At 40.7% G+C, this 22,869-nt stretch overlaps 2 protein-coding genes across 2 annotated transcripts; both read left to right on the plus strand.

Moving 5' to 3' along the window:
- The first annotated feature begins 1,573 nt into the window (after positions 1-1,573).
- LOC100489587 (C-reactive protein) lies at positions 1,574-6,669 on the plus strand. The gene is made up of 3 exons (XM_012969638.3): positions 1,574-1,862; positions 4,497-4,555; positions 4,912-6,669. The coding sequence occupies exons 2-3, from the start codon at positions 4,507-4,509 to the stop codon at positions 5,622-5,624; spliced, it is 762 nt and encodes a 253-aa protein (XP_012825092.1). The 5' UTR covers positions 1,574-1,862; positions 4,497-4,506; the 3' UTR covers positions 5,625-6,669.
- A 5,121-nt stretch (positions 6,670-11,790) lies between these two features.
- LOC100135384 (uncharacterized loc100135384) lies at positions 11,791-20,629 on the plus strand. Its single transcript, NM_001114050.1, is given in 3 exon segments — positions 11,791-11,812; positions 17,071-17,129; positions 18,366-20,629. Coding segments are annotated over 2 exon segments (726 nt in total). The 5' UTR covers positions 11,791-11,812; positions 17,071-17,116; the 3' UTR covers positions 19,079-20,629.
- The last annotated feature ends 2,240 nt before the right edge of the window (positions 20,630-22,869 follow it).

Here is a 22,869-nt window from a genome sequence, read left to right on the forward strand (position 1 = left end):
TTATAAATAAAGTAAAATTGCCCCCTTAAACAGACCCAGCCATAGATGCCAGGTAAACACAAGAGAAACTATTATGCACTGATATACTGTAATGATGCTTTCCCATATTTATACAACATGCAAACCTTTACAACAAATAAATATACATTTTCCCAGAATGCTTTTCTAAGCATTTTTGCAATTTACTTGTTTTATATTTGCTATCAGAAATATGTAGTGCTAATATAATGGATATATACTGGCCAGTTTTCCAAGATGGGATGCAGTCAGCAAAACGTGTCAGAAGAAGACAGAGAAATTTTCTGATGTTGTTCTAGGAAAAAGTTCAGAAACCTTTGTTTTAAAACAAAGCAACATCTGGACAGTTCTCATTCTCTCTTCTGACATGTTCTGTTGACTGGATCACAGCCAGAAAACTGGCCAGCAGGTGGCGATGTGTTAATAATTATCATATTAGCAGTAATAATAATAATAAGAAGAAGAAATATTTTTTCTAATTTTTAATGCTGAAAGCCAGCTGTAAAACAGTTATTTTCTTTCTGCAACATTAAAAAATCTTGGCAGGGGAGGAGGGACTAAAACATTAATCTTACAAATTGTAACACCATTTCCACTGCTTACAGACAGCATGCAGGAACTACATATTCCCCTTTAGCAGCTTGGTAGCCGCAGGAGCCACCCACTCTCAGCCAGCGTCAATGGAGGGGGATAGGGTTCTGCAAGCCAAGCTCTCTTCTTAAAAACACATAATGGATACAATGTGCTAACGTCTGTATATGAGTAGTGATGGGCGAAAAGTTTCGCCAGGCATGGATTCGCGGCAAATTTCCGCGTTTCGCCATTGGCGGATTGTTTCGCGAAACGGATGAAAAATTTTGCCGCGGAAATATTCGCTGCGTCAAAAAAGAATAGTCGCGGGCGACAAAACAATAGCCACGCGACGAAACAATAGCCGCGCGACAAAATAAGAGCCGCGAGCGACGAAACAATAGCCTCGCGACAAAACAATAGCCGTGGGCAACAAAACAATAGCCGCGCGACGAAACAATAGCCGCACCACAAAATAATAGCCGCGGGCGACGAAACAATAGCCGCGCGACAAAATAATAGCCGGGGGCCACGAAACAATAGCCGCGCGACAAAATAATAGCCGCAGGCGACGAAACAATAGCCGCGCGACAAAATAATAGCCGTGCGACAAAATAATAGCCGCGGGCGACAATTTTTTTTGTCGCATGAAATTTTCGCCGCTTCGCGAATTTTTCGCCGTTTCGCGGATCTTTTGAAAGATTCGTGAATTTTTCGGCGAAGCGAAACGGAACAGATTCGCTCATCACTATATATGAGTAAGCATACAGAACAAAGGCTGATGAACTCTTACAAGCTACTTATTCCCCTATGAATATGATCCTGTAGGTCCCAAAATTCCTTATAAACTCTGATGGAGTCCACTTATTCTTCTCATTTTGTGACGTGGCAGTTGGCCACAAGAATGAGATGACCCTCTGTGCCCCCCATATGTGTGCCCCCCCCCCCCCCCATTAGTCATGGAACAGGCTTGAGCACATTTGACTCAGCAGAAAGCAACATTTTATTTCCTTTTTAAATTGTAGTTTCTGTTGTTCACCATAAGGCATCTTTAAAACTGACTGCATCCATAAATTAAAGATTTCTGGAAATTGGAGTAGCTCTGTTTCCTGCTTTGGATATAAACTACAAATTTACAATTCCCATAAATAAGGAGCCCGGAGTATATAAAGGAGGAGCCTGTGTTACCGTAAGCAGAACTCTGGGATCCCAACAAGGATACGGCCATTCCTTCCCTGCTCACCATACAGGAGCCATACTCACTAATATACCAGGTAAATAGAGCTTTCCTGTTCATTTCTGTCTGCTTATTGGACTGATGATTTGGATTTAGGTTGGAAGGTCCATGATACATAGTTTAGACCAGGGGTCCCCAACCATTCTTACTCGTTAGCCACAGTAAAATGTAAAAAGACTTGGGGAGCAACACAAGCACCATAAAAGTTCATGGAGGAGCCAAATAAGGGCTGTGATTGGCTATTAGGCAGCCTCTATGCACCCTATCAGCCTACAGGAGGCTTTATTTGGTAGGAAATCTTGTTTTTATTCAACCAAAACTTGCCCCTAAGTCAGGAATTCAAAAATTACTCCCTGGTTTGGGGGCACTGAGAGCAACATCCAAGGGGTTGGGGAGCAACATGTTGCCCCCAAGCCACTGGTTGGGGATCACTGGTTTAGACTTTAATATTACAATGTAATTGTAGTGCTGCAACACTACTGAAAGAAAACAGATGCAATAACCATGTTATGTATTCAGCTGAACTCTGATTTAGTTTTAAATTTCTTGTTTGTTTTGAGATTACTTTGATAATATGAGCTATGAATCACACTCATAAGTGCTCTATAAATGCCTTCAAGTATCGTAGTGCCCTTATTTGGTAAGTAAATGTCCCCGTAACACATTGCGTATTGTGCCTGGGAGATGTTTAATGCCTGTTACTAGGGGAACGCCTTGCTTGGGAACCTTCATAGTCATCTCCTTTGCTATTCTAATGCATGTCTAAGAAACAAAATTTTAGATTAAGTGACTTAGATGTAGATTTAGAAATTTATACATTTAGTGATAACACTTACGGGCATTTATAAGGGCAATATATCAACTGGGACCGATTTATCACAGGGTTAAACACAGAAGGAAAATAGAACACCTTTAAAATGTTGCTTAACAACTATACCTGTCAGTAAGCGCTCAGAAAATGAAAACCATTATAGTTTAATGGAAAAGTCTAGTATTAAGGTCAGAAAATCAAAACAAGCTCTTTATGCATTCAGGCTAGCAGGGTCAGCTAAACCTGTTATTACAATGTAATAAAAAAAGGCAAATAAATTCAAAGAAAACCTATACTCCCTAGAATGAATATTTCACCGACAGATAGTTTATATCTTACCAAACTGGAATATATATTATATATAGTACTTAAAATGGATGAGAGACTGTGCAATTCTAGGTAGTGTTAGTCAGTTACTACTATAATGAATATAGAAATGGACATAACTCAGTGTAGGAAAGCATAATTTTGTCTCTATATATGTCCCAGGCAAGGCCTTAGCTAAGATGCGGTGCAGTTTTGTGCCCCAGTCCTGAAGAAGGATATTAATGAGCTGGAGAGAGACAGCATCTAGTCAAAGGGATGGAAGCTGGATGGAAACTATGAGAAAAACTGTCAATCTTGGGGTTGTTTTCTCTGGAAAATAGTCACTTGGGAGGGGACCCTTTACAAGTACATTAGAGGGCTATTATAGGTATTAAAGTGTGGGATCCATAGAAAAGAGCAAAGAACAAAAGGACACCCCTTTAAAGTTAAAGAACAGTATTTCCACTTGAAGCAACAAAAATGGTCCTTTATGGTGAGGGCCAATGTTCCCTCTATTTCTTTTTTAGCTATGTGCACAAAAAAATATCTTTCAAACTTGTGTGCGCATTTTAAAAACTATGTTTTCTGGTCAGAGTAAATACAAAATATTGTGTTTTCCCAAAATATTCTTTACGCGCAACCACAACTGGTTCAACTCACTTATCTGCTACAAGAAATTCCATGTGACTACAGAGGGTAATATCATTACTCATAGTCACATGGTTGGGGATGTGGATTATGGGATATGAAGGCTAGCTACTAAGGACAGTATCATTACCCATAGTCACATGGTTGGGGATGTGGATTATGGGATATGAAGGCTGGCTGATAAGGACAGTATCATTACCCATAGTCACATGGTTGGGGATGTGGATTATGGGATATGAAGGCTGGCTACTAAGGACAGTATCATTACCCATAGTCACATGGTTGGGGATGTGGATTATGGGATATGAAGGCTGGCTGCTAAGGACAGTATCATTACCCATAGTCACATGGTTGGGGATGGGGATTATGGGATATGAAGGCTGGCTGCTAAGGACAGTATCATTACCCATAGTCACATGGTTGGGGATGTGGATATTGGGATATGAAGGCTGGCTGCTAAGGACAGTATCATTACCCATAGTCACATGGTTGGGGATGTGGATATTGGGATATGAAGGCTGGCTGCTAAGGGCAGTATCAATAGAAACCTGAGTAAGCTTGGGAAGGGTGGAACTATTCAAATCCTTTAAAAATAAATGATATAAAACATATGGAAAGTTTATTACTAATGCCTATAAAAACTAATGCCCCCTTGGAAGTTTTCATGTTTTAATTCATGCTTCATTAAATCACTGTAACTAGCCTTTCATTTTTACTCTAAAGAGTCTATTTCTATTGATTGTGTCAAAAAAATCAAAATGAAATCCAATGTGATCAGTGTTCTCTGACAGAAACTCAAGAGGGTAAATGTAAATCCTTTGTTTATATGTCCCATATCCTACAGCTTGGAAAAATATGACAATAAATAAAAAATAATTTTTTTTTGGTTTCTTTGTTTTAAATTAGGAACACGGAGATGCGAGTCCTGTGGCTTTTGCTAGTTGCCGGATCCATGGCACGAGAAGGTAAATAAAGAACAAGTCCATTCGGCTATAATCACAAAGGGTGATAACAAGTGCAAATTGCATCCAGGTCTAGAGACCAATCAACAGGCAGCATCTATCGGATTACTGATTAAAAGAAAGCACCTGACTGGTTGTGAATTCCCCCTAATTAGGCACAACTTGCTGGGTGGAGGCTATTATAGAAGGGTACTACTGTATTACTACTAATAGAATGCTCATCCTAAAAAAATAATTTGCAAATAAAGCCTATTCTTTGAATTCTTTGTTTTCTGTTTTTGGAATTTAGACTGCTTGTTTTCCCCTTTGGCTTTAAGATTCATGTAACTTTATTTTCTTGTTTCTCTCCTTCTCTCTAGACATGGAAAGAAATGTCTTCCTATTCCCCAATCAGAATGGCAGTGATTATGTGCTTCTGACCCCAATGGTGACTGAGCCATTAGATAAATTGACCGTTTGTTTGAGGATCTATACAAATGACAGAAGATATGCCCTTTTTAATGTGGGCACAACAAAGTCATCAATTGAAATGTCTGTTGTTTTCCAGCCCATGTCATGTTACTCAGGATATCCATACTGTTCAACCGACATCTTCATGAACACTACGCAGGTATCTATTCCTGCAAAGGCAAATCCTCTAGACTGGAATCACATCTGTGTGACCTGGGACTCTGACGCTGGGGTTCTACAGCTTTGGGTTAATGGGAAACTCTCCCCTCGCACAATAATGCAGGAAGCCTTTTCCGTTGATCTTCAGAAAGGTTTTGTCCTGGGTCAGAAGCGGCATTATTATGATCAGAAGTGGGATTCATACGTTTCCTTTCAAGGGGAAATAAGTGACGTCCATATGTGGAATAGGGTTTTGCCTCCTGCGACCATAGGGAAGGTTCTGCTAAATAAAAGGTATATTAATGGGAATGTCATTAGCTGGAGGTCTCTGAAGTACACTGTTTATGGTAATGTCATTGTCCAACCCAAACTCCAGTGTAGATATTGCGGTAAGCTTGGCTTACACCATCCTGGGCTGTCTCAACAAAATATAAATATAGAGGACCTAGAAAGTGAAAAATAAAGCCCCGAAAAAATTCACTTCTTTCAGCGAAAGTTTTTGGCGACTCCTCCTTTGGCACTCCCTTTAGCCACAAAGATTCCGGCCTGTCAGGTCCCTAACCCAGAACATGCCAATAAGATTACACTCGAAAATGAAGAATGAGTGCATTAGCCACAAAAATGCCATTAAGATCACTTCAGGCAATTAATAATGATCACTACATTAAAAGAAAATAAAAACAGAGAATACCCCAGACTTTTCTTCTCTCCCAGTGCTTCTTGTTTTGCTCTGCCTTCTTCTGATTAGCTGAAAAACATATCAAAGATGGCTATTTGATCCACTGTGGAAGCCAAGCAATCTTTCATTACTTCCAAGGCTTTAAAACTGTTTTAGGTGGCAGGGATAACTTAGCCTTGTTCACCTTACCCTTGAGCCGACCATGGCACTGGTAGATGGGTTTGGTAGTACAATGGCTTTCCAACGAATGATTGGTTCATGGGGAACTATGAACTGTTTCTTGGAAAGAAGGACTAATCTAGTCTCATCCTTTGCTTGTATTAGGGATGAAGAGATCCTTGGTCCATCTTATATGTGTGGGTGGGGATTCCAATTACAGACATCCAGCTGTTTTTAAAATATAACTCCCAGCATCCCACCAATAACTGGAAGGCTGCATTATGACCATGCCTGATGTATGTACTTAATAGATCTTACAATTCTTATACAATGTAATTTGTCTTTTGAACTTTTATCTATGATTTCCCCTTAAAGACCCCTTTGATTCTGGGACCAAATACCACATGCCCACCCCACCCTATCCTTAAACTATCCGTGATATCAGCATCTACCAATTTATATTTTATTCTCCCATTGTGTGGCACATCCCAAGGGGGTCATATTACCCCACACTGGCACCGCAGTTTGTGTTATTATAATGTGTATTTTATGATTATCCCTTGCACCATGTAACACTATATTATATCTGCACAATGACATGATATATGGCCATATTAAGGGAATGGTACAATATACTCATTTACCAATAAACAGCATTAAATGAAAGCTATGAGTGCAGTGAGCAGTGATTTATTTACCTTGCTACACACAAGCTGCTGGTATCTGTGAGTAGTCTTTATTCAGTCTTAACATATATTTTTATGGATTTTGACATTTTGGCAATTGCAATAACTGTAAGACGTTAAACACCGGGGGGTAAATGCCATGGAAAATCAGGGGGAAGGTTTAAAACTGGGAAATGGATATTGCCATTTGGGCAGCAAACAAACGGTTTAAGTGCTGAGTTTGCCAATATTTACACATTGCTTTCCAGACCTTCTATCTTTGTGCCATTGGCTTCAGAGGGTCATGCCAGGTCTGAGATCATTTAGCAGTTATTAATAGCTTTTTATAATATTTTGCATGAAAGATTTTACAGATATCCCCTTTTGAGAGACTCTTGCTAAATTTTTTTGCAATCCCCGACATGTCAGTTTAGCCATTACGGGGAAACATATTCTCTGTGAATAAATGTGATACATTTTTCTTTTTATTATTAAAGGTATCAGTAATATTGCCTTTAAACAGATGTGGCTTTTTTACAGTTCACGGAACTCCAAGGTAACTTATCATATCCTCATATTTTTCAAAAGGGGGTAGATTATTATAATACACAAGTTATTGTGGGTCACATGAAAGGAATGACATCACTAAGTACTGGTTATAACTGATGATATCACTAAGCACCATTTATAAGAATATAATGCACAGGATATTCATAGCTCTTGTTTATTACATATATATATATATATAGTAGAAAGAGTGCCGCACACACAGGGACTTGATACAAAAGAAAAAGTGGTTTTATTGAAAAAATTCCAACGTTTCGAGCACAATCTGTGCTCTTCCTCAGGGACAAACCAGGTTTGTCCCTGAGGAAGAGCACAGATTGTGCTCGAAACGTTGGAATTTTTTCAATAAAACCACTTTTTCTTTTGTATCAAGTCCCTGTGTGTGCGGCACTCTTTCTACTATATTTTTGTTTTTTGACCTGCACCAAGGGCATTTGGACTTGTATAGGGTGTGCTCCTCCCTGTATACTATATATATATATATATATGGTACAAAATCCAAATAAGAAAATCATGTGAGGATCCCAAAAGTCAGCAAACTGTTCCCCGTCTGTGTGGCAAGAAGTCACAAGACCTACAGTATCATGTAAGCAGAAAACGCTGGTAAATGGAGCTTCATTACTACCTGACAGTACATCTGATAATAGTTTCTATACAGTTCTGTTGCAGGTCAGTAACAGCAGGAGGCCTGGTGGGTGGATGACTTTATTATATTCACTGAATATATCTAATAATTGATACATAATATAATATGTACTTTGCACTTTAATCACCATTCCTCTCAACAGGCCCCTCTACTGTTTGTGGCGTTATACACGTCTCATGTATTATAAGGAATAATGTACCCCCTACTGTAAATGATAAGGATATTAGAAGTCACTGAGGGGTTCTGTGCCCATATAAAGGCACAAGGCTGCAGGCTGAGTTATAAAGGGAACTCTGAGTATCATTCATGTATTATAAGGGATAATGTACCCCCTACTGTAAATGATAAGGATATTAGCAGTCACTGAGGAGTTCTGTGACCATATAAAGGCACAAGGCTGCAGGCTGAGTTATACAGGGAACTCTGAGTATCACTCATGTATTATAAGGGATAATGTACCCCCTACTGTAAATGATAAGGATATTAGAAGTCACAGACTTCTCACCTAAAATTATTCTAGATATACACTTGGCTTTACACAATAGGATAAAGCTGGTCATACCTGTGCCTATAAAAGCTGCCAACTTGTCCCCTACATAATAAATAAATAAAAGTTTATTTGACCTAGATTAGGGTGACCAATTTGGTTAAAGATCCTCTTTTTTAGTAACTCCACATATCTTACTGTGTATGGCTATTCTATGCAAGATAAAGGGCAATAATGAAATGGCAGCAGGGGTCTTTTATGTAAAGCTGGGACAGGAGTGCAAAATTCAACACAAGGTGGGGAGCACAGTATCTACCCTTCTTCCTTACCTGCGTGTCTGAATGATGTGCCTGTTGGGGAATCAGGTAGGGGCAGTAGGGTGGCACCATCGCGCCTCTCCAGGTCTCAGTTGTCTGAGTACAGACCTGCAATTCAGGAAGAAAGGAAGGTTGATTGCACATTGCTTCCCTCTTCCTAAATGATGCTAGTACAGGTATGGGGCCTGTTATCCAGAATGCTTGGGACCTGGGGTTTTCCAGATATGGGATCTTTCTGGAATTTTGATCTCCATACTTAAGTCTGCAAAACATCATTCATGTACTGAATAAACACAATAGGCTACTTTAGCCTCCATTAATGATTAATTATATGTTAGTTGGGATCAAGTACAGGTACTGTTTTATTATTACAGAGAAAAGGGAATCATTTAACCATTAAATAAACCCAATAGGGCTGTTCTGCCCCCAATAAGGGGTAATTATATCTTAGTTGGGATCAAGTACAAGGTACTGTTTTATTATTACAGAGAAAAGGGAATCATTTAACCATTAAATAAACCCAATAGGGCTGTTCTGCCCCCAATAAGGGGTAATTATATCTTAGTTGGGATCAAGTACAGGTACTGTTTTATTATTACAGAGAAAAGGGAATCATTTAACCATTAAATAAACCCAATAGGGCTGTTCTGCCCCCAATAAGGGGTAATTATATCTTAGTTGGGATCAAGTACAGGTACTGTTTTATTATTACAGAGAAAAGGGAATCATTTAACCATTAAATAAACCCAATAGGGCTGTTCTGCCCCCAATAAGGGGTAATTATATCTTAGTTGGGATCAAGTACAGGTACTGTTTTATTATTACAGAGAAAAGGGAATCATTTAACCATTAAATAAACCCAATAGGGCTGTTCTGCCCCCAATAAGGGGTAATTATATCTTAGTTGGGATCAAGTACAGGTACTGTTTTATTATTACAGAGAAAAGGGAATCATTTAACCATTAAATAAACCCAATAGGACTGTCCTGCCCCCAATAAGGGGTAATTATATCTTAGTTGGGATCAAGTACAGGTACTGTTTTATTATTATAGAGAAAAGGGAATCATTTAACCATTAAATAAACCCAATAGGGCTGTTCTGCCCCCAATAAGGGGTAATTATATCTTAGTTGGGATCAAGTACAGGTACTGTTTTATTATTATAGAGAAAAGGGAATCATTTAACCATGAAATAAACCCAATAGGGCTGTTCTGCCCCCAATAAGGGGTAATTATATCTTAGTTGGGATCAAGTACAGGTACTGTTTTATTATTACAGAGAAAAGGGAATCATTTAACCATGAAATAAACCCAATAGGGCTGTTCTGCCCCCAATAAGGGGTAATTATATCTTAGTTGGGATCAAGTACAGGTACTGTTTTATTATTACAGAGAAAAGGGAATCATTTAACCATTAAATAAACCCAATAGGGCTGTTCTGCCCCCAATAAGGGGTAATTATATCTTAGTTGGGATCAAGTACAGGTACTGTTTTATTATTACAGAGAATAGGGAATCATTTAACCATTAATTAAACCCAATAGGACTGTTCTGCCCCCAATAAGGGGTAATTCTATCTTAGTTGGGATCAAGTACAAGGTACTATTTTATTACTACAGAGAAAAAGGAAATCAGTTTTAAAATTCTGTATTATTTGATTAAAATAGAGTCTATGAGAGACAGGCTTTCCGTAATGCGGAGCTTTCTGGATAAGGGATCCCATACCTATACACCAAATTGTAAAAGAGTTCATGTGTCTATTCCAGTTTAGAAGAAGCAAGGCGGAAAAACACCTAAATGTAAGAACCTTGCATAGGAAGCTCCATAGTCAGTAAAACTACATGAATTACAATTTTACTTTCACACAAATTTACGATGCCTACTGTCAGGCTTCTGACAAAAATATTTACTTGTGGCTCCCACGCTGCTGTCCGGCCTTATAAATATATCATTAGTCACACAGTGAGTCCGGTTGTAAAAGGCTGCAAAGGAATTTTTTATTCAATTTCATTTTTTTTTATTTTATAAATAAAGTAAAATTGCCCCCTAGAACAGACCCAGCCATAGATGCCAGGTAAACACAAGAGAAACTATTATGCACTGATATACTGTAATGATGCTTTCCCATACATACCACATAAAACATTAAAGAAAATGTAGTGCTAATATAATGAAGAAATACTGGCCAGTTTTCCAAGATGAGATAAAGTCAGAAAACGTATCAGAAGAAGACAGAGAATTTTTCTGATGTTGTTCTAGGATAAAGGTCAGAAACCTTTGTTTTAAAACAAAGCAATATCTGGACAGTTCTCATTCTCTCTTCTGACATACTCTGTTGACTGGATCACAGACGGAAAACTGGCCAGCAGGTGGCGATGTTGTTAATAATTATCATATTAGCAGTAAATATTTTTGCTAATTTTTAATGCTGAAAGCCAGCTGTAAAACAGTTATTTTCTTTCTGCATCATTAAAAAATCCTGGCAGAGAAGGAGGGACTAAAACATTAATGTTACAAATTGTAACACCGTTTCCGCAGCTTACAGACAGCATGCAGGAACTACATAACCCACAATGCATTGCACTATGATGTTTATTTCCTTATTGGCATCACGTGTGCAGGGAATTGTGGGATTTGGAGGATGCAGGCTGAAGGCAGGCTGAGGATAGTTAAGTACATATTCCCCTATGAATATGATCCTGAAGGTCCTAAAATTCATTATATACTCTGATGGAGCTGTCCACTTATACTTCTCATTTTGTGACGTGGTAGTTGGCCACAAGAATGAGATTACCCTCTGTGCCCCCCCCCCCCCCGACATTAGTCATGGAACAGGCTTGAGCACATCTGACCCAACAGAAAGCAGCATTTTATTTCCTTTTTAAATTGTAGTTTCTGTTGTATAATGATAAGGCATCATTAAAACTGACTGCATCCATAAATTAAAGATTTCTGGAAATTGGAGTAGCTCTGTTTCCAGCTTTGGAAATTTGCAATTCCCTTAAGTAGGGAGCCCGGAGTATATAAAGGAGGAGCCTGTGAAACAGTAAGCAGAACTCTGGGATCCCAACAAGGATACGGCCATTCCTTCCCTGCTCACCATACAGGAGCCATACTCACTAATATACCAGGTAAATAGAGCTTTGCCACTTATTTCTGTCTGTATATTGTGCTGATGATTTGTTCCATGATACATGGTTTAGACCAGGGATCCCCAACCTTTCTTACTTGTGAGCCAAAGTCATATGTGAAAAGACTCGGGGTGCAACACAAGCACCATAAAACTTAATGGAGGAGCCAAATAAGGGCTGTGATTGGCTATTAGGGGCCTCTATGCACCCTATCAGCTTACAGGGGGCTTTATTTGGTAGGAAATCTTGTTTTTATTCAACCAAAACTTGCCCCCAAGTCAGGAATTCAAAAATAACTCCCTGGTTTGGGGGCACTGAGAGCAACATCCAAGGGGTTGGGGAGCAACATGTTGCCCCAGAGCCACTGGTTGGGGATCACTGGTTTAGACTTTAATATTACAGTGTAATTGTAGCCCTGTGATAATACAGGAATAAAACAGATGCAATAACCAAGTTATGTATTCAGCTGAACTCTGATTTAGCTTTAAATACATTTATATTGTTTTAGTCTTGTTTGTTTTGAGACTAGTTTGATAATATGAGCTATGAATCACACTCATAAGTGCTCTATAAATGCCTTCAAGTATCGTAGTGCCCTTATTTGGTAAGTAAATGTCCCCGTAACACATTGTGTATTGTGCCTGGGAGATGTTTAATGCCTGTTACTAAAGGAACGCCCTGCTTGGGAACCTTCATAGTCATCTCCTTTGCTATTCTAATGCATGTCTAAGAAACAAAATTTTAGATTAAGTGACTTAGATGTAGATTTAGAGATTTTACGATAACACTTTTCATATGGGCGTTCGTAAGGGCAATATTTGAACTGGGACAGATTTGTCAAAGGGTTAAACACAGAAGGAAAATAGAACACCTTTAAAATGTTGCTTAACAACTATACCTGTCAGTAAGCGCTCAGAAAATGAAAACCATTATAGTTTAATGGAAAGGTCTAGTATTAAGGTCAGAAAATCAGAACAAGCACTTAAAGCTTTCAGGCTAGCAGGGTACCCCATGCAGATGCTACTTCGGGGGGAGTTGAACCATTAATGAGATAACAGTTCCAACTAATTCTTTTTAAATATGGCTCAATGACTCTGGACATCCTCCCTCTGTTAGATGACTGGTAACAGACACGATTAAGCCAATGATAAATGAATTAACAACTTTTGAGAGGATTAAGCCTATAACTGATAGGATCTGCCCAATCAGAGCTGATTGTTCTGCTGACTGTTATGTAAAACAATGGTCAGGACTAACACCAAACTCCTGTAATTATAATGTGTATCCCATGATTATACTTTGCACCATGTTAAGGTGCCCATACACGGGCCGACTATAGCTGCCGATATCGGTCCCTTGGACCGATTCGGCGGCTAATCGGTCCGTGTATGGGCACTCCCGACTAGCCTGCCCGACCGATATCTGGCCTCAAATTGGCCAGATCTCGATCGGGCAGGTTAGAAAATCTGGTCGGATCGGGGACCGCATCGGCTCGCTGATGCGTTCCCCGAACAGACTGCCCCATTGCCGCAATATAATCCGATCGTTTGGCCCCAGGGCCAAACGATCGGATTATTTTTTTTTTTACTAAAAGCTCCCCGATATCGCTCACCCGTAGGTGGGGATATCGGGGGAAGATCCGCTCGCTTGGCGATCTCGCCAAGCGAGCGGATCTTACAGTGTATGGGGACCTTTACACTGTATTGTATCTGCACACTATATATGGCCGTGTTAAGTGGATTGTACCAATATATCCACTTACCAATAAAATAGCATTATTACTATTGTACCTACTGTACTGGCTTTATACCAACATTGCACGGTTAGTACATATCTCACTGTACAGTATCCTTTTACTGAAACAGAAACAACGGTCATCCTTTAAAGGGGCTCACTCAACTTAAAATGATGTAGACAGCAGTATTCTAAGACAGTCAGGGTCGGACTGGGGGTTGCAGGGCCCACTGGGGCTGCCATCCAAGGAGCCTCCACACCCCCCAAGGGGTCCCCACTCCCCCCGCAGCAGCCCACGCCAACCTTCCCACACCCGCCGCTGGGGCCCCGCCACCTGTCTAACCCCCTGATCAAGTGTAAGTTTTACTTTTAGCGCATTGGGGGAAGGAGACCAGCGGCCCAGGAGGAGCGCCCAGCCCAGTCTGAACCGCTCAGGCTTGGAATTTCAACTGAAGCATTTGTTGCTACAACTTCAATTTGGGATTTAGAATGGAAGACTTACTTTGCTTATTGACATCACGTGTGCAGGGAATTGTGGGATTGGGAGGATGCAGGCTGAAGGCAGGCTGAGGACAGGCGACTACTGTTACATTTTATTTGGGTCTCAAAGCAGACAGCCGGATCAGCAGGGGAACAGGGGTGGGGCTTAGGGAACTGTTCCAAACCATATTATTACATTAAACACCATGAAAAGGCTGCGTATTTTTTCAATTGATGTATATTGCTAAGCTTCTAATTATATTCACTTATGTTTACAAAAAGTTAAAGTTGTGTTTGGGTGGAGCTCCCCTTTAGCAGCTTGGTAGCCACAGGAGCCACCCACTCTCAGCCAAACACACATATATATATATATATATATACATATCAGTAAATATTGCCCTTTTACATCCTTTCCCTTGAGCCGCCATTTAGTGATGGGCTGTGTGCTCCCTCAGAGATCAGCTGACAGGAAATAATGCAGCTCTAACTGTAACAGGAAGTAGTGTGGGAGCAAAAGGCAAAACTCTGCCCATTCATTGGCTGATGGGGCCTAGCATGTATGTGTGCCTTGGCTTGTTTGTGTGCACTGTGAATCCTATGATTCCAGGGGGCGGCCCTTAGTACTTATAGAAATGGACATAACTCAGTGTAGGAAAGCATAATTTTGTCTCTATATAGGTCCCAGGCAAGGCCTTAGCTAAGATGCGGTGCAGTTTTGTGCCCCAGTCCTGAAGAAGGATATTAATGAGCTGGAGAGAGACAGCATCTAGTCAAAGGGATGGAAGCTGGATGGAAACTATGAGAAAAACTGTCAATCTTGGGGTTGTTTTCTCTGGAAAATAGTCACTTGGGAGGGGACCCTTTACAAGTACATTAGAGGGCTATTATAGGTATTAAAGTGTGGGATCCATAGAAAAGAGCAAAGAACAAAAGGACACCCCTTTAAAGTTAAAGAACAGTATTTCCACTTGAAGCAACAACAATGGTCCTTTATGGTGAGGGCAGTATCATTACCCATAGTCACATGGTTGGGGATGGGGATTATGGGATATGAAGGCTGGCTGCTAAGGACAGTATCATTACCCATAGTCACATGGTTGGGGATGGGGATTATGGGATATGAAGGCTGGCTGCTAAGGACAGTATCATTACCCATAGTCACATGGTTGGGGATGTGGATTATGGGATATGAAGGCTGGCTGCTAAGGACAGTATCATTACCCATAGTCACATGGTTGGGGATGGGGATTATGGGATATGAAGGCTGGCTGCTAAGGACAGTATCATTACCCATAGTCACATGGTTGGGGATGTGGATTATGGGATATGAAGGCTGGCTGATAAGGACAGTATCATTACCCATAGTCACATGGTTGGGGATGGGGATTATGGGATATGAAGGCTGGCTGCTAAGGACAGTATCATTACCCATAGTCACATGGTTGGGGATGTGGATTATGGGATATGAAGGCTGGCTGATAAGGACAGTATCATTACCCATAGTCACATGGTTGGGGATGGGGATTATGGGATATGAAGGCTGGCTGCTAAGGACAGTATCATTACCCATAGTCACATGGTTGGGGATGTGGATTATGGGATATGAAGGCTGGCTGCTAAGGACTGTATCATTACCCATAGTCACATGGTTGGGGATGTGGATTATGGGATATGAAGGCTGGCTGCTAAGGACAGTATCATTAGTCATAGTCACATGGTTGGGGATGGGGATTATGGGATATGAAAGCTGGCTGCTAAGGACAGTATCATTACCCATAGTCACATGGTTGGGGATGGGGATTATGGGATATGAAAGCTGGCTGCTAAGGACAGTATCATTACCCACAGTCACATGGTTGGGGATGTGGATTATGGGATATGAAGGCTGGTTGCTAAGGACAGAATCATTACCCATAGTCACATGGTTGGGGATGGGGATTATGGGATATGAAGCATAGCTGCTAAGGACAGTATCATTACCCATAGTCACATGGTTGGGGATGTGGATTATGGGATATAAATGACACACCTGTTTGGCCTGAACCTGAGTAAGCTTGGGGAGGGTAGAACTATTCAAATTCTTTAAAAATGATATTGTCAAGATTTATTCTGTAGTGAGTGGGAGAAGGTAAGGTGAGTCTTACAGGCAGGGGCTGTTATAGGATGGAGGAGGTGTGGACAGGACGTAGTGGGCGTCGACCAGATGAGACAGCAAAGGACGGAGCGGGCGTAGACCAGATGGACAGCAAGGGACGGAGCGGGCGTAGACCAGATGGGACAGCAAGGAACGGAGTGGGCGTAGACCAGATGGACAGCAAGGGACGGAGCGGGCGTAGACCAGATGGACAGCAAGGGACGGAGCGGGCGTAGACCAGATGGACAGCAAGGGACGGAGCGGGCGTAGATCAGATGGGAACAGCAAGGGACGGAGCGGGCGTAGATCAGATGGGAACAGCAAGGGACGGAGCGGGCGTAGATCAGATGGGACAGGAAGGGATGGAGTGGACAAGGCAAGATCAGGCAGAACAGGACAGAGCTAGGCAAGATCAAGAGTGCGGACTGATTGGCTGACCCCACCTAGCCAATAAGGCTGCTGGGGTAATGTTATGAAGCCCAGGACACTGGTGAAAGAGATTACAAAGCAACCCCCTCTCATCAGCTGCTCTCCTGGCTCAACAGTCAGGGAAAGCAGCCAAGAACCAGTAGGTCCTGGGATCAAACCCCAGCAGAGCCTTGCAGATATAAAAGACATGGAAAGTTGTTTTCTAATACCTATAAAGACTAATGCCACCTTTTCATGTTTTAGTTTATGCTTCATTAAATCACTGTAATTAGTTTTTCATTTTTACCCTATTTCTATTAATTGTGTCAAAAAAAGCAAAATGAAATCCACTGTGGTCAGTGTTTTCTGACAGAAACTCAAGAGGGTAAATGTAAATCCTTTGTTTACATGTCCTATATCCTACAGCTTGGAAAAATATGACACTAAATAAAAAAATGTTTATTTTTGTTTCTTTGTTTTAATTTTTTTTTTTTTAATTTAGGAACACAGAGATGCGAGTCCTTTGGCTTTTGCTAGTTGCCGGATCCATGGCACAAGAAGGTAAATAAAGAACAAAAAGTCCATCCGGCTATAATCACAAAGGGTGATAAATTGCATCCAGGTCTAGAGACCCTCTAGCAGCCAATCAACAGGCAGCATCTATTGGATTACTGATTAAAAGAAAGCACCTGACTGGTTGTGAATTCCCCCTAATTAGGCACAACTTGCTGGGTGGAGGCTATTATAGAAGGGTACTGGTATTACTACTAATAGGGGCCCATTTATCAAAGTACGATCGCTTCCAAATACAAAAAAATCGTATTTTTTCAAAATTTTTGTACCTTGCGTATGTTCTGTGATTTTTTCGCTAATTTGCGCGACTTTTTCATACTGTGCGTCAAAAATTAAAATCGTGTTGTCGCAACGAGTATGAAAGTTTTGGATTCATTCAAGCTTCGGCATCGTGCCATTTCTTGGGCCGGGTTGGAGCTGCAGAGTGCCATTGAGCCCTATGGGAGACTTTCCTTGGGCCAGGTTGGAGCTGCAGAGTGCCATTGAGCCCTATGGGAGACTTTCCTTGGGCCGGGTTGGAGCTGCAGAGTGCCATTGAGCCCTATGGGAGACTTTCCTTGGGCCGGGTTGGAGCTGCAGAGTGCCATTGAGCCCTATGGGAGACTTTCCTTGGGCCAGGTTGGAGCTGCAGAGTGCCATTGAGCCCTATGGGAGACTTTCCTTGGGCCGGGTTGGAGCTGCAGAGTGCCATTGAGCCCTATGGGAGACTTTCCTTGGGCCAGGTTGGAGCTGCAGAGTGCCATTGAGCCCTATGGGAGACTTTCCTTGGGCCGGGTTGGAGCTGCAGAGTGCCATTGAGCCCTATGGGAGACTTTCCTTGGGCCAGGTTGGAGCTGCAGAGTGCCATTGAGCCCTATGGGAGACTTTCCTTGGGCCGGGTTGGAGCTGCAGAGTGCCATTGAGCCCTATAAGAAACTTACAAAATAATTCGAAAATTTTGTGACTTTCAGATCAATATTGTCGTGACTATTACGATTTTTTCGTAAGCATTTTCGTGACATTTGCGATCATCAGAAATTATCGTATCTTATCCGAATTCTACGCATTTCTAGATTCGAACTCGTACTTTGATGAATCAGCCCCATAGAATGCTCATCCTAAAAATAATTTTCAAATAAAGCCTGTTCTTTGAATTCTTTGTTTTCTGTTTTTGGAATTCAGACTGCTTGTTTTCCCCTTTGACTTCAAGATTCATGTAACTGTATTTTCTTGTTTCTCTCCTAGACATGGAAAGAAATGTCTTCCTATTCCCCACTCGGTCTGTCATTAATTATGTGGTTCTGACCCCAATGGTGACTGAGTCTTTAGATAAATTGACCGTTTGTTTGAGGATCTATACAAATGACAGAAGATATGCCCTTTTTAACGTGGGCACAACAGAGTCATTAATTGAAATGTCTGTTGTTTTCCAGTCCATGCCATGTTACACAGACTTGCCATACTGTTCAAACGACATCTTCATGAACACTTTGAAGGTATCTATTCCTGCAAAGGCAGATGTTCTGGGCTGGAATCACATCTGTGTGACCTGGGACTCTTATACTGGGGTTCTACAGCTTTGGGTTAATGGGAAAGTCTCCCCTCGCACAATAATGCAGGAAGCCTTTTCCGTTGATCTTCAGAAAGGTTTTGTCCTGGGTCAGAAGCGGGATTATTATTATCAGAAGTGGGATTCATACGTTTCCTTTGAAGGGGAAATAAGTGACGTCCATATGTGGAATAGGGTTTTGCCTCCTGAGACCATAAGGAAGGTTCTGCTAAATAGAAGGAATATTAATGGGAATGTCATTAGCTGGAGGTCTCTAAACTACACTCTTTATGGTAATGTCACTGTCCAACCCAAACTCCAGTGTAGATATTGCGGTAAGCTTGGCTTACACCATCCTGGGCTGTCTGAACAAAATATCAATATAGAGGGCCTAGAAAGTGAAAATTAGGGCCCTGAAAAAATTCACTTCTTATGGTGAAAGTTTTCTCTTTTGGCACTCCCGTTAACCACAATGATTCCGGCCTGTCAGATTCCTAACCGAGAACATGCCAATAAGATTACAGTCCAAAATGATTAATGAGCACATTAGCCACAGAAATTCCAGTAAGATCACTGCAGGCAATTAATAATGAGCACTACATTAAAAGAAAATAAACATGTAGAATACCCCAGACTTCCAGTGCTTCTTGTTTTGCTCAGCCTTCTGATTAGCTAAAAAAAAGATGGTTGTTTGTTCCACTGTGGAAGCCAAGCAACCTTTCTTTCCTTCCAAGACTTTAAAACTGTTTTAAGAGGCAGGGATACCCTGGCACTGGCAAATGGGTTTGATAAAACCAGTAGTACAATGGCTTTCCAATGAATGATTGGTTCATGGGGAACTATGAACTGTTTCTGGAAAGAAGGGCTAATCTATAGTGATGAGCAAATCTTTCAAAAGATTTGGGAAACAGCAAAAAATTTGCAAAACGACAAAATAAACATGTGCACGACATTTTTTTGACGCGCGTATGTTTATTTGACACAGTGAATTTTGTCGCCTGCTACGTGAAATAATCCACCAATGGCAAAATGCAGAAATTCGCCCATCACTAGTGATGAGCGAATTTTTTCGCCAGGCATGGATTCGCAGCAAATTTCCGCATTTTGCCATTGGCGAATTGTTGTGAAAAACTTCTGTGAAAATTTGCCGCGGAAAAATTTTGCGCCAAAATGGGCGTGGCAGCGTCAAAACGAGCGTGGTCGCGTCAAATTGGGCGTGGTCACGTCAAAAAAACGCGGGCGACAAAAAAATTAGCCGTGGTGACAAAAAGATAGCCACTGGCAACAAAAAAGACGCGGGTGACAAAAAATCGCACAACAAATGCGTTTTGCAAATTTTTCGCCATTTCGCAAATTTTCTTGCCGTTTCGCGAATTTTATGGCGAAACGGGACAGATTCGCTCATCACTACTAATCTAGTCTCATCTTTTGCTCATGTTAGGGATGAAGAGATCCCTGGTCCATCTTGTATGTGTGGGCGGGGATTGCATAAATCAAATATTTCTAATTACAGACATCCGGTTGTTAAAATATAACTCCCAGCATCCCACCAACAACTGGAAGGCTGCATTATGACCATGCCTGATGTATGTACTTAATAGATCTTACAATTCTTATACAATGTAATTTGTCTTTTGAACTTCTATCTAAGGTTTCCCTTTAAAGACCCCTTTGATTCTGGGACCCAATACCCCATGCCCACCCCACCCTATCCTTAAACTATCTGTGATATCAGCATCTACCAACCTGTATTTTATTCTCCCATTGTGTGGCACATCCCAAGGGGGTCATATTACCCCACACTGGCACCACAGTTTGTGTTATCATAATGTGTATTTTATGATTATCTTTTGCACCATGTAACACTATATTGTATTTGCACAATGACATGATATATGGCCATATTAAGGGAATGGTACAATATACTCATTTACCAATAAACAGCATTAAATGAAAGCTATGAGTGCAGTGAGCAGTGATTTATTTACCTTGCTACACACAAGCTGCTGGTATCTGTGAGTAGTAGCAATTGCATTAACTGTAAGACGTTAAACATTGGGGGGTAAATGCCATGGAAAATCAGGGGGAAGGTTTAAAACTGGGAAATGGATATTGCCATTTGGGCAGCAAACAAACGGTTTAAGTGCTGAGTTTGCCAATATTTAGACATTGCTTTCAAGACCTTTTATCCTTGTGCCATTGGCTTCAGAGGGTCATGCCAGGTCTGAGACAATTTAGCATTTATTAATAGCTTGTTATAATATTTTGCATAAAAGATTTGACAGATATTATTTTGCAATCCCCAACATGTCATTTTAGCCTTTTGTCATTACGGGGAATCATAAAAGTACCTCTCTGTGATACATTTTTCTTTTTATTATTAAAGGTATCAGTAATATTGTTTTTAAACATTTGGGGCTTTTATACAGGTCACGGAACTCCGAGGTATCACTAAGCACCGTTTATAAGAATATAATGTACAGAATATTCATAGCTCTTGTGTGTATACGGTGTTTCCCCGAAAATAAGACACCGTCTTATATTTTTTTAAGCTCCAAAATATGCACTAGGTCTTATTTTCAGGGGATGTCTTATTTTTCCATGAAGAAGAATACAGTACACATTTATTCCATCGTTTGGGCGAGATTTATCGCCCAGCCCTAGGTGGGTGTCTTATTTTCGGGGGGTGCCTTATTTTCGGAGGGGGGTGACAAAACCGGGGGGGGGGGGTGCCTTACTTTCGGAGGATGTCCTATTTTCGGGGAAACGGTATATATATATATATATATATATATACAAAACCACAAGAGGAAGCACTCCTTCAACACTTAGCAATACCTGGGTGCCAGAGCAGGATACACAATAGTAGATAGCAGAGTGACGGCACTCACAGGATTTTATATATCAAAAATAACAAAATAATAATATTCAAATAGTGAGGTTTATTGATCCTACGTTTCGGTTCCCCACTGGAACCCTGACGAAGGTTCCAGTGGGGAACCGAAACGTAGGATCAATAAACCTCACTATTTGAATATTATTATTTTGTTATTTTTGATGTATAAAATCCTGTGAGTGCCGTGACTCTGCTATCTACTATATATATATATATATATATATATATATCTCAAACTCAACAGTAGAAAGCACTCACAGCCACAGCATCAATCAGGCCAGCGATCTATTTCAGCATACCATCAGATCGCTGGCCTGATTGATGCTGTGGCTGTGAGTGCTTTCTACTGTTGAGTTTGATGTATTATTTTTGTCAGCACCCAGCCTGTGCCCGATACTGGTGAGTGTCGATTCTTTGCAAGACTATATATATATATATATATAGATACCTGGGTGCCAGAGCAATGTTATTGGAATACAGGTTTTTCCCTGACGAAGGTTCTAGTAGGGAACCGAAACGTTGGACTAATAAACCTCACCTTATTGCATCTGACTATGACTTGCTGTCTGTGAGTATTTCATGCAAACCCTGTGAGTGCCGACACTTTTTACCTGTATATATATATATATATATATATATATATATAGTGTTCTTCATGGGTGACTAGTTTTCAACAGAGACCATTATACATTCATGTGTCCAATATCAAGTGTGTTGCCCATAAACATTCTTCCCTAATTCCACAAAGGAATCAAACCAGTCTATAATATCAGCTGTGTTCATGGGTTTAGTATGTTGCACACAGCTTGGTCTCTATGCGACAGCTGGAGATGGTTTTAAAGCGGCAACATTCATCAGTAACCAACAGATGGCGATCTTTCAGCGTTCTGCCTGATTATGTTAATTACCGACGCAACTCACTGGAAATGCTATTTTTATGCTTTTCTCTTATCATAAATTGATCTGTGAAAGCATAATAAGCAGTGCAATAAAAATTAAATAGCAAGTGTATCTAATTCAAACAAATCAAAGGGCTGAGTATAAAGAAATATCTCACAGTTCACCCCAGTCTATGGGTGCATGGTACAAAATCCAAATAAGAAAACAATGTGAGGATTTCAAAAGTCAAGACAATAGTAAAAGTTCATTTATTAGGAGAAAGAAAAGGTAAAAAGGCGTTTCGTGCCTACTGGGGTACTTACTCATTGGCTGTGAGTCTATCAATAAGGTCCCCAATAGGCACAAAATGCATCAGGCCACTTTTCCATGCCCAAATAAATAAATTTTTACTTTTCATAGCTATT

This window comes from Xenopus tropicalis, chromosome 8 (genome assembly GCF_000004195.4).
Source record: "Xenopus tropicalis strain Nigerian chromosome 8, UCB_Xtro_10.0, whole genome shotgun sequence".
Lineage (NCBI taxonomy): Eukaryota > Metazoa > Chordata > Amphibia > Anura > Pipidae > Xenopus > Xenopus tropicalis.